The following is an 18,283-nucleotide window of genomic DNA, read 5'->3' on the forward strand; positions in this document are numbered from 1 at the left end:
CATGAATGGAAAATGACCAAGAGGAGACATCAAGGTTAGGGGGATTCTTGCTAAACTGACATAACAGGATTCTTGCAAAATATAGACAAGGACTTAGATAGCAAGGGTGGGGCATGAGGAACTTGATAAGACACTCATGGTGATAAGATATCAGGGAGCTCAATTATCAAAAATGGGGGGATTCTTGCTCAACTGAGGACAGGATGGGGGCCAAGGTGGAGACCCAGTTGGGAGGAGGGCTCAGAGGATCCTGACTATAAAGTTTGGTCAAGGAGAGAGTCTCGGTCACAAAACACATCCACTGAGTTTGCATGTATTGCAGTCAATAGCATACGTATAATTAAGCCCCTGCATCTTTTAAGCTGTCCTCTAAAAGAGCAAACTTGTAATTTCCTCTCTAGAGTCTGTAAACTTGAAAATAGGAGTTTGGCAAGCCTTCTGTAGAACAGAGGAGCTTTATGAAGACAAGGAACCCCCAGTCTGGCTTCTATTCTGATATCTCATACTCCCCAAATCCATTATTTATTCAACAAACATTTATTGAGCACTTACTATGTGACAGATACCATTGTAAGTACAGAGAATATAACTGATCAAAACAGATCCCTGCCTTATTTGGGGCTCACACTTTACTGGAGGGAACCAAATAATATGCCAAATAAGTAAGTAAAATATATACTATATCTAGGGGCTTCCCTGGTGGCTAAGTGGTAAAGAATCTGCCTGCAAACCCAGGAGATACGGGTTTGATACCTGGGTCAGGAAGATCCCCTGGAGGAGGAAATGGCAACCCAACCCAGTATTCTTGCCCGAGAAATCCCATGGACAGAGGACCCTGGTGGGTTACAGGCCATGGAGTCTCAAAGAGTTGGACATGACTGAGTGACTGAACAACCTAGACAGCATATTAAAAAGCAGAGACATTTACTTTGTCAACAAAGGTCCGTGTAGTCAAGGCTATGGTTTTTCCAGTGGTCATGTATGGATGTGAGAGTTGGACTATAAAGAAAACTGAGCGCAGAAGAATTAATGCTTTTGAACTGTGGTGTTGGAGAAGACTCTTGAGAGTCCCTTGGACTGCAAGGAGATCCAACCAGTCCATCCTAAAGGAGATCAGTCCTGGGTGTTCATTGGAAGGACTGATGTTGAAGCTGAAACTCCAATACTTTGGCCACCTCATGTGAAGAACTGACTCATTGGAAAAGACCCTGATGCTGGGAGGGATTGGGAGCAGGAGGAGAAGGGGATGACAGAGGATGAGATGGTTGAATGGCATCACCGACTTGATGGACATGGGTTTGGGGGGACTCCGGGAGTTGGTGATGGACAGGGAGGCCTGGCGTGCTGCAGTTCATGGGGTCGCAGAGTCGGACACAACTGAGTGACTGAACTGAACTGAGCTGAGTGACTGTGCCCACACTGTATCATACCACACGGGAAAACTAAGCAAGGAAGACACAGTCACATCCCTAGGAGGAGCAAAAGGGACCTTGCCCTCAGCCCCACACTTTAGAGGCCAGCCCTACCTCCTCCAGGCAGAGGAGTTTGCCAGGCCAAGGGGATGCACCCCTAGGAGCCTGAACCCCAGTTTCAGACCACACTCTGGTTACCAAGAGCCTCAAAAGCTCCTGCCCAAACGGTGCAGTGTCCATGTCCAGGACTTGCAGGGATTTCCCTGAAGTCTGACCTCAGCAGGTAGAATGGAGCACAGGTGTGTGTACCCCTAAGCCTGCAGTGTGATCAGAGGCCACTTGCTGGGGACACAGTTAGATACTCATGTGAGTGTGTGAAGCTTTTGAGGGGCTGGGTGGAAATGGGTGTGGGAGGAGAAAAAAGGGGCTATATTTTGGGGACCACCATTTTACTCTGTTCTAGCTTCCCTGGTGGCTCATTTGGTAAAGAATCTGCCTGCAATGCAGGAGACCCCGGTTCCATCTCTGGGTTCCATCCCTCCTCTCTGGAGGAGGGAATGGCTACCCACTCCAGTATTCTTGTCTGGAGAACCCCCTCGACAGAGGAGCCTGGTGGGCTACAGTCCACGGGGTCACAAAGAGTCAGACACGACTGAGTAATTAACACTTTCACTTTCAGAATCTACAGATGTTAGGGGCAGGCCCAGAAGAAAGGAGAGGACCTCTAGGTGTGTGTGTGGGGGGGAGTGGCGGTGCACCACTGCAATTTTAGATCAGAAGGCATCACGGAGAAGGTGACATTTTACTGAAGACCAGAGGAAGATAAGGGAAGGAATGATAAGAGGTGGAGAGCATTCCAGACAGAGGAAAAAGCAAGTGCAGAGGCCCTGCAGCAGGTGTGTGCCTGGCATGTTCGGAAAAATTCACTTCAGTCCATGGGGACCTGCTACGTTTGTGTCTGTGCAAAATGTAACAGGCATAAATGTCATTTTTTTTTGTTTGTTTGTTTTTTTGCCATGGTGCATGGCATGTGGGATCTTAGTTCCCTGACCAGGGATTGAAGCCACACCCTCTCAGTGGGAGCTCAGAGTCTTGAGCACTGGACCACCAGGGATGCCCCATAAATGTCATATTGAGTAAGTGAAGGGCCAGGGTCTGCCTTCGCTGCCCAGAGTTCCTGGGCCAGCTCTGCTGTCCCTGTCGATGACCAGCAACAGCTACTCTTCAGGCCAGGATTTCTCCAAACCTGCTGTTTTTAAGTTTTTTTCTTGTTTGTTTTCCCCCAGTTCTCTCAAGACTCTGTCCTTATCACCCCACCTTCCTGTTTTCCTCTCCCACCCATGCCCTTGATCTCCCAAAGGTCTCCGCACATGTCTGCCTATCCTTGGGGACACCCGGGTGTCGGATGTGGCTGCAGACACAGGGCTGAGAGAGGGGTGGCCGGGGCCAGGGAAGGCTGAGGCTGAGGAAGGAAAGACTCAGGGGTCGCTTGACCTGGTCTCAGTTGCGGGTATTTACACAGATAAGTTATTATTGTTGGTTAGTTGCTCAATCATATCCGTCTCTTGCGACCCCAGGGACTGTAGCCCGCCAGGCTCCTCTGTCCACGGGATTTCCCAGACAAGAATACTGGAGTGGGTTGCCATGCCCTCCTCCAGGGGATCTCCCCACCCAGGAATCGAACCTGTGTCCCTTACGTCTCCTGCATTGGCAGGTGGGTTCTTTCCCACTGTTCCCCAGCTCCTCCCCGCTAACCCAGGCAGCAGGCACGACCCTCCTGGGACTACATGGAAACTGCTAGTCAAATTCAAGTCCCGTCCCAATTTTCTTTCTTTTAATGTACTCATTCACTTGGCTGTGCCAGCTGTTAGTTGGGGCATGACTGAGACACAAGAATAAATAGAGGGGCTTCCCTGGTGGTCCAGTGGTGCTGACTCTGCACTCCCAATGCAGGGGACCCAGGTTCGATCCCTCTCAAGGGAACTAGACCCTGTATGTCGCAATTGAGTTCTCAGGCTGCAACTAAAGATTCAATGCAGCCAAATAAACAAGTGTTTTTAAAAAAAGGACAGAGATCCAAGCAAGTGAGCGAATATGTGAGTAAATGTGAATGAATATACACTGTATAAAGCAACATCCATAATTATTCATGGTCTTTGAAAGAAGAACTGGAAAAACAGACACACACAGCAATAGCAAACCAGCTGGAGGGATAAGTGGAATTGAAGTGTTAGAGGTTGTTAGACTCTCTGGGAGTGGGATAAACAAAGTTAATTCTGCATGCTGTGATCTCCAAGGTAATCATGATAAAAATAGGGCTTATAACTTCCAAGGTGGTAGAGGGATAAAAAAAAGGAATGATAAAATTAATCAAGATCAAGTGATGCCAAGAAGAGAGAGAAAAACAAACATAGAGGAACCAAGACAAAAGGGAGTCACAAAAGAGGTGACGGATGTCAACGTGGATGTGTTAGTAATCACATTAGATGTGAATGCCCCAAATGTTTCTTTTTAACAAAGGTTTAAGACTGTGTAAAGGGACTCTGTGTGAACCAGAGAGAGGTAATTAACCTGCCCAAGTTCCCGGCAAGTTGGGGAGGTGGAGGGTGGGCTGCGTTCTTCCAGCCTCCCAGTCCAATCAAACCCGGTCCCTCTCTATTGAGCAGCCCACTGTGTGCTGGGTGGCATCAGATTCTGGAACATGCAGATGAGTAAAAAGCAAGGTTTCTACCCTTACAGTATTTTCCTCAATGAGGAGCAACTATGTTTTAGGACAAATTCTTGGATGCATTCTTTTTCTAGGGGTTTGTAGTCACAGCAAGACTTCACAGGGGTGGGGACAGTTTTTTTAATTTATTTATTTTTAATTGAAGAGTAATTACAACGTTGTGTTGGTTTCTGCCATACATCAGCATGGATCAGTCATGGGGTGGGAACAGGTTTGAGGCCGTGTCTGAGAAAGGCCCAGCCTGTGAACCTGAATGTTCCTCAAAGTGGGACCACGTGAGCACAGAGGGGAGGGCAGGGGGAGGGGGGCACTTTTCTCAATGGAAATTCATCAATGCGTTTCTGTCTGCCCCGGTTATCAGCGTTGCTATTTCAGTGAGTAGCCATGGAGCCTCCACCAGGCTCTGGCCAGACGCTGGGGGCGGGGGTGCAGGGCCACGATACGGCAGGGTCCTCTCTGTCGTCAGAAAACATGAGCTCATGCCAGGGTTTCGGCAGGTCACTGAGATAGCACGGACTCTCTGGAGACAGGCGTGACCCTCAGGTCGGCTCCTAGTCATTGAACTAAGTGGGCCCAGATAAGGGCCAGATAATGGTAGCCAAACTCCCACGGCCTGGACAGGCTTCCCCCAGGGCCCCCGGGGCCAGAGAGGGGGCAGGTCTGGGAGGGGCCAGCCAGATGGAGCCTGAGACCTGGGCAATGCCACCAGGGCCCAGGCCTGTTGGGGCTTAGAGCCTTACCCTTGCTCCATGACCCTGTCTCTAGGCCAAATCGTTGTTAGGAAAAACGGATGTCTGCTGGGAAGACCACTGGCCACAGTAACTCCTGGAAAGATGTCAAACTGGCAGCACTCTCTTCCCTGGACTTTTTCTTGCTTCATCACCATTCGCTGTGTCTGTTGGCAGGTTTTAGTGTGTGGGGAAGTAGACTAGTGCATTTGGGGCCCTGCTGTGGATGGGGTGGAGGGTGGGGAGGACACGGGGTTAATCGGCGCCGTGGTTTCAGGGAAAGCCAAGATCTGACCATGGTCCAGTTTCTCAGTCCCTGTTGTTCAGCCACTCAGTCGTGTCCCCCAGTCTTTGTGACCCCATGGACTGCAGCATGTCAGTCTTCCCTGTCTTTTACCATCTCCCAGAGTTTGCTCAAACTCATGTCCATCGAGTCGGTGATGCCATTCAACCATCTCATCCTCTGTCGTCCCCTTCTCCTGCCTTCAATCTTTCCCAGCATCAGGGTATGTTCGAATGAGTCAACTCTTCACATCAGATGGCCAAAGCATTGGAGCTTCAGCCTCAGCGTCAGTCCTTCCAAAGAACACCCAGGACTGACCTCCTTTAGGATTGACTGGTTTGATCTTGCCTCTGTGCTCTGACCCTAAATCGGCCACCTGAGGAGGCTTCATCTCAACCAAGCTTTCCTGGGACCTAAGCCACAATTGCTTCAATGATAGAATGACACCTGTGTAACTACCATGGGAGATGGTCATAGCCCAGGCCTGCGAGTCTCTGGGGGCTGCTTTACAGCACCTGGGGAGTGTGCGAGGTGGATTTACAGCCGGGAGGACCCCGGAGCTCGGTCTCCTCCTGGGATGGCAAACATCAGGCTGCATGGGTTCCCCTCTGTCCTTGTGGATTTAGCGAAGCTTTCCTTCCTCTGCCCAGAGTAGCTTCCAGGGAGCTGCCATCAAAGGACCAGAGTGCCTCCATGAGATGCAGCGATTTGCTACCTGTGATTCTCTTGGGGGAAGGCTTGGGTTGGAGTGAGGGGACCGGACATCCAGGACCGGAATCGAAACCTGCCTGCCCAGGTTGGCGCAGCTGAACGCATCCTCTGTACCCGGGGGCTCACAGGTCTTGCCTCTAGGGAAAGAGCTCAAATAAATCATCGGAGGCATCACTGCTTACGGTGCTGCCGCTCCGGTATCTTGCCTGTAGACAGCCTCCAACTGCAAACTTAACAGTTAAAACTTGAGTTAAAACTTGCACAGACGGAAATCCCAAGCTGGTCAAGAAGAAAGGAGAAACCGGATCCGCACGAGTGGAGTCCTAGCGACATCTAGCGGCCCATGTAGGCACTGCAGGCGCCCCGGACAACTAATCATCCTTTGATTCTAACACATTTTATTGTGTTAAAAATTTAAACGCATGCAATTCACATGTTGTTTACGAATATAAGTACATTCAGAAAAGTACAAAATATGCTCGCAAATGACAAACATAGCTTCAAGATAGAAGTTACCTCTGGGGAGGGGAGAGATGTAGAATTTTTTTTTTCCTTTAAAGAAATCTGAAGCCAATATGACAAGGTCCATCTATTAAATCCTGGAGGTGGTAATATTGGAGCGTTTTTCTGCACTTATCTATTTGTTTAGAAGTTTGTAAATAATAGTAATGATTATTATATTTATAAATTTTAGTATATAAATATAGTATATATTTAAAATACATACTACAAAATAAACTATAAAATAAGTGCAATAAATATATAATAAATACTGTATATAGTACAATATGTATCTGTATTATATATATTTATTGTACTGTATTATATGGTATGAGTTATATATTCATGATGTAAGTTACATATATGTAAACACAATACAAAATAAGAATGTAAAATTTGGGGTCCAGGTTTTGGGCCCTGATGGCAGCAGTGTTAATATTGGCTGGCTGCTATTGTTATGACTAATAGGTTTACTGGAGTTGATGCAAATAATTGCATAGCAACCAAAGAGTCATGCATAGGCTAAAAAGAAGCAGCACTCTTCAGTAGAAGTGACAAGATGAAGATGATACATACATTTGCTATTCGTAGTTTGACACTGGACAGACTCATTTCTTTTGTTGAAAAATGGTCCCTTCCCCATAGGAAGAAGTGGTGTGGAACCACAAAGTGTCAGTCTCATGTAGGAGGCTGAAGGTGGGTAGTTTAAATCCATAGTCAATATTCTCTCCAGAAGAATGTTACAGCCCAGGTATGATCACAGACCACAGCTTCTCACGGTTGGGACTATAACTCAAAAGCTGCCTAACAAAGCCAGCAGGACTACAGCAGGGGTCACCATAATTTGATAATTTGGGTTCACCTCCATAATTTTTTGCATAGTCAGGTACTTCTTGTAGTTTATTTACATAGCACAATTTTAAGTAAACTCACTTTTGACTACCAGAGATTTGAATGTGATTGGTTTAGGTTGTGTGCTGGGATTTTAAAAATGTCCCCAGTTGATTCTCATGTAAGCCAAGGTTGAAAACCACTTCTCCAAAGCAAGAAAGGGAAACCCTGAGTTTCTGGGGGTGACGAGGGAATTGAAAGCCACAGAGTTGGTGTGAAAGCTGAGGGCGTGGGCCTGGGGTCTGACTGGGTGGATTCTGACCAGGAAATGGATCTGACTGGTTAGAGGCTTGTCCCTCACAGGGCCAGGCTTGTGAAAAGGGGAAGCTGCACCTGAGACCCCTGTTCAGGGAAGGTGGGGACTAGAAACCCCCTACCCGCTGGTGAGGGAGACTTTGTGTGTCTGGGGCCTTCGGTGGGAAAACATCTCCCAGGATAACCCTAACCCCAGCTGAGAAGTTCACTTAAAAATCAGTCCTAAACAACTCAAATGTCCATCCATGGATGAATGGATAAACAAAATGAGGCATATACATACAGTGGAATATTAGCCAGCCTTAAAAAGAAATGAAATTCTCTTTATTTAAAAAATGGAGATATAATAACATATAACATTGTATTAATTTTAGAGTGATATCTAAAAATTCCTAAATCCCTAATGATTCCTTTACAAGGAATGAAATTCTGACACATGATACAACGTGGATAAACCTTGAAGACACTACATTGAGTGAAACAAGCCAGTCACAAAAAGACAGATACTGTGTCATCCCACTAATACGAGGTACCCAGAGCAGTCAAGGTCAGAGAAACAGAGTCACACTAACGGAAAGGTGTCTGCCTGGGGCAAGGGGGAGCAGGGAGTAGGGAGTCAGTGTTTAACGGGGACAGAGCTTCAGTTTGGGATGATGAAAAAGTTCTGGGGATGGATGGTGGTGGTGGTTGCATAATAAAGGGAATGTACTTACTGCCACTACACTGTACACTCAAAAATGGTTAAATGATAAATTTTATGTATATTTCACCACAATGAAAAAATTGGTCCGAAGTTTATGGCATCCCTGGAGGGTTTGGCAGAATCAAATAAAATACCTCTTGGAGAAAACAATCCTCTTCCTAGAGTATGTTGGTTCCCCCTATAGAGTAAGGAGACAGGGGGTGGGCTAGGGTGAAGTTTCACTGAAAATAGTTTCATAGTAATAAGTTACAAAACATAGGAAAACTGCCTACCATGATAGAGAATAACACAGAGAAAGAACAATGTACACACACCCACAGAGTGGAGTCATAAATGTACACATACACTCAGTCATAAAGAATGAAATCTTGCCATTTGTAGCAACATGGATGAATCCAGAAGGTAGGATGCTCAGTGAAGTAAATCAGGCAGAGAAAGGCAAACACCACACTATCTCACTTACATATAGAATCTAAAAAACACAAAAAGCAACAGAATGGAAAGACTCACAGACACAGAAAGTAAACACGTGGTTGCCAGCAGAGAGGGTGGTGGGGTATGTGTGACATAGGTATAGGGGAATAAGAGATACAAATCTTACATGACATAATAAATAAGTCATGGGGATGCTAACATCCAGCATAAGGAATATGGGCAATAATACTGTAATAACTTTGTATGAGGATAGAGGGTTACCAGATCATTTCAGGATGTATGTAAATATCAAAACCAACATTTTACTGTCTATCAACTATATATCAATTTTTAAAATGATAACAGTGCCTATTTCTTCCTCCTTTCACCAAAGCTGGTTGTTTTCATCTTTCTTTGAAAAACATTATTTGGTCTCCTTGGGTCTTAGTTGCAGCACGTGGCATCTTCCTTGTGTTATGCATGAATTTTCACTGAGACCCATCGACTCTTTAGTTGTGGTCTGCAGGATTCAGAGCTCGTGGGCTCAGTAGTTGAGGACTCCTTGCTCGGAGGCATGCGGGACCCTGGTTCCCCGACCAGGGATCGAACCTGGGTCCCCTGAACTGCAAGGCAGATTCTTAATCACTGTGCCACCAGCGAAACCTCTGTTTTCATCTTTTTAATGTTTTCTCCAGTGCTATGTCTCACCAATCTCCCCCTTCTCTTCCTTTGTGCCATCAAGTTCTTTTCTGACACACCACACACAGACACTCTTCAGAGACTCACACTTTGTACTCAAGTCATAAAATCACACGGACATAATCCATATGGTCAGAAGTCATGCAGTGAACCTCACTCAAACAGGCATCCACGGAGTTTATAAAATTGCGTGCACGCGCGCACACGCACGCACACACACACACACGTCTTCACACACAAACGGTCTTCTTTCCAGCTAAGATAAGACATTGGTGGGAAAAGTGCCGCCAAACTATCTCATTTCCCCGTGTGGGCGTCCCAGATAAGCGGCCTCCCAGATCTGGACAATAACACGCCGACTGACAGCTTCGCCGCCCTCCGCCTCCCCCACCTCCCCAGAAGTCACCATGGTCACGGCTGTGCCGGGGCGGGGTCAGGCCAGCAGCTCTGAGCCGATGGACTGGAGTCGGGGAGGAGGACCCAGAAGGAGGGACCACAGACGTGACGGGCGTGGCCGCTGATGTGCGGGTGCCGGCCTCACCTGGGAATGGGGGCAGCCAATCAGAGTAGGGAGCGGAGCCACTGGGGGGCCCAGGTCATCACTGTGGCCAGGAAGTGAGGATGCAAAGTGGCCAAGCTTGAGGGGGCGTGTCTAACAGGTGCGTAAACTTCCCTTTGCTCCGTCTACCATCCCCAGGTACTCTGGGCAGGACAGTCTTGATAAAACAACTCCCTCTGACCTGTGTGAGGTGTTGCCCCATTATAGTTTCGATTTGCCTTTCTTTAATAATGAATCACTGCAGATGGTGACTGCAGTCATGAAATTAAAAGACGCTTGCTCCTTGGAAGAAAAACTATGATCAACTTAGACAGTATATTAAAAAGCGGAGAGGTTACTTTGCCAACAAAGGTCCATCTAGTCAAAGCTATGGTTTTTCCAGTGGTCATGTATGGATGTGAGAGTTGGACTATGAGGAAAGCTGAGTGCCAAAGAATTGATGCTTTTGAACTGTGGTGTTGGAGAAGACTCTTGAGGGTCCCTTGGACTGCAAGGAGATCCAACCAGTCCATCCTAAAGCAGATCAGTCCTGGGTGTTCATTGGAAGGACTGATGTTGAAGCTGAAACTCCAATACTTTGGCCACCTGATGCAAAGAACTGACTCTGATGCTGGGAAAGATTGAAGGCAGGAGGAGAAGGGGACGACAGATGAGGAGATAGATGGACATGAGTTCGAGTGGACTCCGGGAGTTGGTGATGGACAGGGAGGCCTGGTGTGCTGCAGTCCATGGGGTCAAAAAGAGTCGGACAACTGAGCGACTGAACTGAATAATGAGCGATGTGAGTCTTTCCATGTGTTTATTGGCCATCTGTATGTCTTCTTTGGAGAAATGTCTGTTTAGGTTTTCTGTCCATTTTTAAAAATTGGGTTGTTTTTCTGGTATTGAGCTGTGTGAGCTGATTAAATATTTTGGCGATTAATCCTTTGTCAGTTGTGGACACAGTGGGGGAAGGAGAGCTGGGATGAACTGAGAACATCGCACTGACATATACACACTGCCATGTGTAACGGAGAGAGCTAGTGGGAAGTTACTTTACAGCACATGGAGCTCGGCTCCATACGCTCTGTGATGACCTAGGGCGGTGAGGGGGGTGGGGGTGGAGAGGGAGTCTCAAGAGGGAAGGGATCTATGTATACATAGAGCTGATTCACACTCTCATATGGCAGAAACCAACACCACATTGTAAAGTGATTTTCCTCCAATTAAAAAATAAATTAAAAAAAAAGACTCCCTCCACCATCACCGTTTAATGCTCCTTCCTTTCCCACACCTCTTGGCCTTTATTCCATGACTTCTACCACAGGTGAGTGCCAGGGACTCTGTTCATCCTAAAGGATATGAAACACAGTAAGGACCCACTTCAGCCCTCAAGGACCTCCTGGCCTGGAGATGATCCCGCTGGTACTGCAACCATATTATCATCCTCGACCACGTTTCACCGTCCCACGCGCCTCACTGCTGTGTTTGATGTTCATGGTCTTGATGCCACTGAGCTAGCAGCTCGTGATGCTCATTTTGAGTCCGTCCTTCTGTTAAGTGAAGGCATGCTGCTGCTGCTGCTGCTGCTAAGTCACTTCAGTTGTGTCCGACTCTGTGTGACCCCATAGACGGCAGCCCACCAGGTTCCGCCATCCCTGGGATTCTCCAGGTAAGAACACTGGAGTGAGTTGCCATTTCCTTCTCCAATGTGTGAAAGTGAAAAGTGAAAGTGAAGTTGCTTAGTCATATCCAACTCTTAGCGACCCCATGGACCGCAGCCTACCAGGCTCCTCCATCCATGGGATTTTCCAGGCAAGAGTACTGGAGTGGGGTGCCATTGCCTTCTCTGAGTGAAGGCATAGAGACAGGCAAACAGGGGACCAGCTGTGATGGACCTGAGGCCAGAGAAACACACCCAATATTCCCCCATCTGGGGCTAGGGATGAAGGCTGGAAGCCTGGAGACCTTGTCAGACTCTGTAGAGCGTGAGGGTGGCCTGCCCTACAGACGTCCTCTGGTCCTCCCCCCTGGGAGGAAGAGGCAGACCTCCTTAATCTGCTACAGAAGCGGAGAAACTGAAGGTTACGAAGGTTAAATGACCCCCTCAGGCTACACAGCCTGGAAAGAGAGAGCCGGGTCTCTGGACTTGAAGGAGATGGGCCCAACCATGGGTTGTGTCCGAAGGGGCATAGCGAGCCAGCTCCACACAGCAGTGCCCCCTCAGTGAGCGGAGGAGGTGGGGGGCTTTTGTGTGGTTCCCTCCCACCCCCCTGCCACCCAGGCCCCTGTGGGTGTCCTTAGGGAGGGGAAGACAGAGCAAGTCACATTTATGTCCCACGCAGCCCCCAACATGAGCCTCCAGATGTGATGGTTATAAATGGGAAATGAAATACTGAGGGTGGACTTACTGGGTAATCAGTCCACAAGGTGGGTTTATGGGGGGCGGTGTATGCACACTGGTGGCTCAGATGGTGAAGAATCTGCCTGCAATGCAGGAGACTCGGGTTCGATTTCTGGGTCGGGAAGATCCCCTGGAGAAGAGAAAGGCTACCCACTCCAGTATTCTTGCCTGGAGACTTCCAGCCTAATATTTTCCAGCACTAGTCGATGAAGCTACTGGCTCTTGCCTTAGACACAGTCTGAGCCTTTTGTTCTCCAATCAGATCGAGACCCCACAAACCTCAGACATTTTCACTTGCCTATTTACTGTGTGTTGATATCCTGACCACAGTCACAGCCGCGGCACCAGGCTCTGAGCTCTGATGTGAGGGCCACACACAGCTTGAGCCAGTCCAACCGGGGCCTGTCTGGACCAGGAAAAGTCACACGCTTGGGTCCGAGGCGGGATTTTGTAAAGAATCTAGGGTTGAATATCAGACGGTGGGAAAACCAAATGCAAAAGAATGAGCCAGGAACAGGAATGAAGCTTTAGTGTGGAGCTGGGGTTCAGAGTCTGGTCAAGAAGAGGTTTGGAATGAGAAGGGAAGGTCAGGGAGAAGAGATAGAGTGTTCTGAGAGCATGTTTTTTTTTTTTTTGGATGTGGAAATAAATGGTCTGGAGGGTGGGGACCCAGGATAGGAATGGACTTTTATTTCAAGGGATAAAGGGAGACTCCCTCTGCTCTTCTGAGCCTCGCTAAGCCGTGGCGCTGGTCGCAGCTGCCCTTGTCCCCAAGTGCAGCTCAGAGGAGGTGGAGGCTGGGCTGGGAGACGTGGCCACGTGCTCTCACGGCCAGGGCGGCTCTGATTTGAAGGCTGTGGCTGACAGTCCACAGAGCCCCAGGCTGCGCCAAAGTAACCATGGCTCAGGCTGTCCGCTGCCTCCTGGCCCCTCCCCGCTCCAGTCCCAGGGAGGCCAGAGCTGATAGGAGCTGGGTCCTGCCATGAAGTCATCTGTTATGGTGCCAGGGAAGGGAAGGGCTGGGGGCAGCAGGCGGAGGGGCCACAGGGTCCCCGCTCTGTCTGCCTTCCCCACACTGGCGCCGTAGGTTGGAAAGCTTGAGTCTTATCTAGGGAGTGCCCACCGGGGGGTGGGGGGGGAGGCGGCGGTGGGTGGGAGTGGGGGCTCTTGGAGGGCAGGGGCTGGTGGGGAGCGCCTGTGCATTGTCAGCAAATCTGGAAGAGAAAATGAGGGTTTGGTGGAAATGTCAGGGATAGGGGCATTTGTAGGTCTCTGCAAAGTTTGTCTAGCTGATACTGGGAATGCTTCAATCATGATTGGATGCACACACTCCTTTGACTGTGTGCCATTCTACAGCAAAAGGAAAGAACCTAAAGAATATTCCAAACTGCCAAGGTGGGGGTGGGTGGTGGGGGTGGACCAATCCAGCTTTTCAAGGGAGGAGGGATATTCTGGAGGGATTGTGCTGAAAGTTACCTCTTTCTGCCCAAAGGAAACAACAGAGAACCTTTCAGGGCAAAGAAACAGGGATGACAGGGGTGTGTGTGGGCCCACTCAGGGCAAGGGCACCCATGGGCATAGGATCCAACCACCCAAGCATCAAAAAGTCAAGACCAGGGGAAGGATCATCTAAGCCCAGGGCCCCGGGCACAGGGAAGGATGAGTCTCTTGGGGACAGTGAGGCTGGAGATCAGCTCTGGACGGGAGGTGAACGAGAGTGGGCAGAGCCTCGGAAAGTGGAAGCAAAGAGCCTCAGAGGAAGACTCACTGTGCCGGCCACTGTTCCTGATTAGCAGAAAATGAGGGAAATGGAGTCCAGTGCTGGGTGGGTCAATGGGGCTGGACCGAAGGCCCATCTCTGGGTTCTTGGCAAGACAGAGGAAAATGTGCTCTTCTCAGGTGTGGGATATGACTTGAATGTACTCAGTTAAGGAGTCAGAAATAGAAGTTGAAAGACAGCAAGAAACAGGCTGGAACCCAGAGCCTCATCCCCTGTGCTGTGGTCTGAATTCTGTGTCCCCCAAACTCACCTGCTGACACCCCAACCCCCAGAGGAGATGGTGTTAGAATGAGCAGCCTTTTGGAGACAGTCATGAGGATGGAGCCCCCTGGGGATTAGTGCCCTTAAAAGAGAGACCCCAGAGAGCTCCTTAGCCCCTCTAGCATGTGAGGACACAGCCGGGACCTGGTGGTCCAGGGGCTGAGGCTCTGTGCTCCCAATGCAGGCGTCTGGGGTTCAATCCCTGGGCAGGGAAGGAGATCCCCCATGCCTCAACTATTTAATAAGACTTGGTGCAGCCAAATACATACATAAAACAAATAAAAATAAATGTTCAGAAAAGAAGGCACCAGATGTAAGTTAGAAAGTGAGTTCTCAGACACCCAGTCTGCAGGCAGCAAGGCACCTTGATCTTGAACTTCCAGTCTCTAGAACTATGAGCAGTGAACTTCTGCTGTTTGTAAACCACCTGGTCGGCAGTATCTTGTTAGAGCAGCCTGCATGGGTGAAGACACCAAGTTGATGGTCTTAGGCCCGGACTTGGGGCAGCATAGCCGTGTCAGGACACTGGGCAGGCCGGGGTTCCAGAATCCTGTTATGCGCCTCCCGTGGGCCGCCCAGATCCAGAGCTGGCAACTCTGTGTTAGTACAAAGAGTGGAGCAGGAGGGGGACTCCATCCCTGCTACCTACCCGAGCTGGGGGCACTGGAGGGGGCGGTGTTGCGGGCACCCCAGTGCCAGGTGTCCTGCTAAGATGTGGCTGGTAAATGGTGAGAGGGCAAGGCTTTAGGTGGCAGGGTGGTACTCAAAGGTGAGACTCTGAAGCTGTCTTCACCTTTTTCAGCTGCTCTTGACTAGTTGCGGCTCATACGCTCTTTAAGTAACACCCAGTCAGCGGATGGTGACTGTTCTCAAGTTAAAGCTTCATCATTATTTTGAATCACACCTTCAAAAATCAGAGCATCATTCTTTTGAAATATTTCCTAGAGATTCAAAACCCATTCTCACTGTTATAAACTAGTTGAACATTTGTTTGTATTTGTTAGTAAAAGAAAAGGAAGAAGTATATTGAAATATAAAAATGGACATGAAAAATAAATATTCAGAGAACTTCAAAGACCTCATTAAAATTGGAAATAGTATATAGGAAAACACATATGTGCCTTGGAACATGTCTCTTCTCACCTCTTGTCAAACAGAATCTGGGTACAGACCTGGCCTGTCCCATTGATACTAATTATCAGTGAATAGATTCCACATCTATTGACTCATACCATGACATGGTGCCAACCACATGAGCCTCTTGAGTGATTGTTATTTTCCCTTTTACAGATGTGAGTAACTGAAGTAGAGAGTTTTTCTTAATATCACTTTTTGGGCAGTCTCATTCAAGACCGTAACACTTGAGGGCTGTTCTCATCACGGACTCTCCATTACATTTGCTCTGCCTTTCTTTTTTTCTCCAAATTAGTTTCTTTCCTTTTATATATGTTTTCAGTTCAGTTCAGTTCAGTTCAGTCGCTCAGTCGTGTCTGGCTCTTTGCGACCCCATGAGCTGCAGCACACCAGGCCTCGCTGTCCATCACCAACTCCCAGAGTTTACCCAAACCCATGTCCATCGAGTTGGTGATGCCATCCAACCATCTCATCCTCTGTTGTCCCCTTCTCCTCCTGCCCCCAATCCCTCCCAGCATCAGGGTCTTTTCCAATGAGTCAACTCTTTGCGTGAGGTGGCCAAAGTACTGGAGTTTCAGCTTCAACATCAGTCCTTCCAATGAACACCCAGGACTGATATCCTCTAGGATGGACTGGTAGGATCTCCTTGCAGTCCAAGGGACTGCATGTTTTATATATGTTTTAATATATGTTTCATATATTTAATATGTTTATATATGTTATATATATGTTTATATATATAATATGTTATATATATACATATATGTTTTAGTATACAATTAACAAACTTCATCGCCAATTGAGACGTCTTATCAATTTATATTTGCTAATGATTTCCATGTTCTTAAACATTCAGAAATTGATTTCCTTCACAAAACTGGAATAAATTCTCCTTCCTCTTTCTGTTCCCCACCAAATCCCCAGAACCAAACAATGTACTATTTAATTCCTCTGGTTCCTACTGTGTGATGTGAGGTTTATATCCAAGTTCACACGCATCCAGTTTTCTGTCCTGCTCTTCCAAAAGTTGTTGAAAGTTGCCTCCTACAAGTGGAAAAGTGGCGAGAGAGGTCGTCTGGGCGCTGCAAAGACCCCCAGGATGCGAGAAGCGCGGACATCCTCGGGGTCCGCCGGAGTGAGAAGAGCAGGCAGGCTGCGCCCTCTGGTGGTGAGAACAGGCTCTGGCTGCTCGCCGGGAGCGTGGGGCTTGCTTGCCTTCCTGCGGGACGGTCACCTCTCACCGGCGTCTGCGCGAACGAAGGCTCTTAGGGGCGTTTCAACGATTCGAGTCCCTTTTGGACCATCATCGGATTGCATTTAACTTTGATTCAATGTCTTTTGAGTCCTACACAAGTTGGCACATATCCAATTTCCCAAACAGGCAAGGTTAAAAAGATTTTAAACATTTAAAGGGTGGTTTGATCCATTTTGAGTGGCTCCCTCCCTAAATACACGTGGTGTGGAGCACAGAGCACAGAGCTGCCTCTCGGAAGACCCGAGGCCGTTTCTGGGTTTTGGTCTCACTAATGGCTGTGGTCTTGAGCAAGTTCTTCCCCTCTCTGGGCCTCTGTTTTCTCACTCGTGATGATGATATCTAAGGGCCTTTCCAGACCCAAACGTGGGTGGTGTTTCCAGGTGAGCGGGCTGCCTCCTTGGCCCGTGCTTGGGTCAGACCCAGCAGTGCAGGAGTGACCCCTTTGTTACAGCCCGGTCCCACCTCTCTCCCTCCCCCAACCCGTGATTAGGACTCTGATTGTTGCGGTCCTTGGCTTCAGTTTCCCACTCGGGGTGTAGCTGGGACCACGGCTTTAACCTGTCTGTGCCCTTATTTCGGTAAACTGTCATATTCTGTAAACAGAGTCCGTAAAAAGCGGACAATATTGCGGAGAAATCACAGCCCAGAGGAAGCTCTGCTTTTATTCATCGACTTTGCTTTTGATCGTCGCGCTGATCATGAAGACCTCAAAGGAAAGGAAGCAGCTGGTTATTAAGCAGGCCATTGGAGAAGGTGCTGGGCAGCGGTCAGGACGTGCGCCCAGAGGGCTCGGAGTCTTGGGAAGGCTGCAGGAGGAAAGCGGGTAGAGTCTGCCACCTGGTGGCAGGAAGGAGTATTGCTCCCCAAGGGATGCTCCGTGTGCAGCTCCTCCCAAAACAAGCAGGGAAAAAACAGAAGCGCTGGCTGGCCCTGCATCTGGTACAGGGAGCAGGAGGAACTGTTCAAGAAAGGAAAACGGCTTTCGCCTTGGTACGGCTTGGTTTCCTTTAATCTTCTGATCTAAACCTGGTCTATATGACAGGTCCAGATTATTCATTTATGTAATCATAACGAGCCCCTTTTGAGCCCCCCTTTTTTGGGGGGGGGGGCGTCAAGAATACTGGAGTGGGTTGCCATTCCCTTCTCCAGGAGATCTTCTCGACCCAGGGGTCGAACCCGGGTTTCCAGCCCTGTAGGCAGACGCTTTACCGTCTGAGCCACCAGGGAAAAGAAATGCAAAAAGGCAAAATGGTTGTCTGAGCAGGCCTTACAAATAGCTGAGAAAAGAAGAGAAGCGAAAAGCAAAGGAGAAAAGGAAAGATATACCCATTTAAATGCAGAGTTCCAAAGAATACCAAGGAGAGATAAGAAAGCCTTCTTCAGCAATCAATGCAAAGAAATAGAGGAAAACAACAGAACGGGAAAGACTAGCGATCTCTTCAAGAAAATTAGAGATACCAAGGGAACATTTCATGCAAAGATGGGCTCGATAAAGGACAGAAATGGTATGGACCTAACAGAAGCAGAAGATGTTAAGAAGAGGTGGCAAGAATACACAGAAGAACTATACAAAAAAGATCTTCATG

General features: G+C 48.3%; 1 protein-coding gene across 1 annotated transcript in view; it reads right to left on the minus strand.

Moving 5' to 3' along the window:
- Positions 1–18,283, minus strand: part of LOC122452775 — a 52,714-nt gene that overhangs the window by 26,568 nt on the left and 7,863 nt on the right. The window contains exon 2 of the mRNA XM_043486412.1: positions 9,717–9,866. Coding sequence (XP_043342347.1) covers positions 9,717–9,866 — 150 coding nt within the window. The remainder of the gene's footprint in view (positions 1–9,716; positions 9,867–18,283) is intronic.

Source organism: Cervus canadensis, chromosome 14 (assembly GCF_019320065.1).
Source record: "Cervus canadensis isolate Bull #8, Minnesota chromosome 14, ASM1932006v1, whole genome shotgun sequence".
NCBI classification, from domain to species: domain Eukaryota; kingdom Metazoa; phylum Chordata; class Mammalia; order Artiodactyla; family Cervidae; genus Cervus; species Cervus canadensis.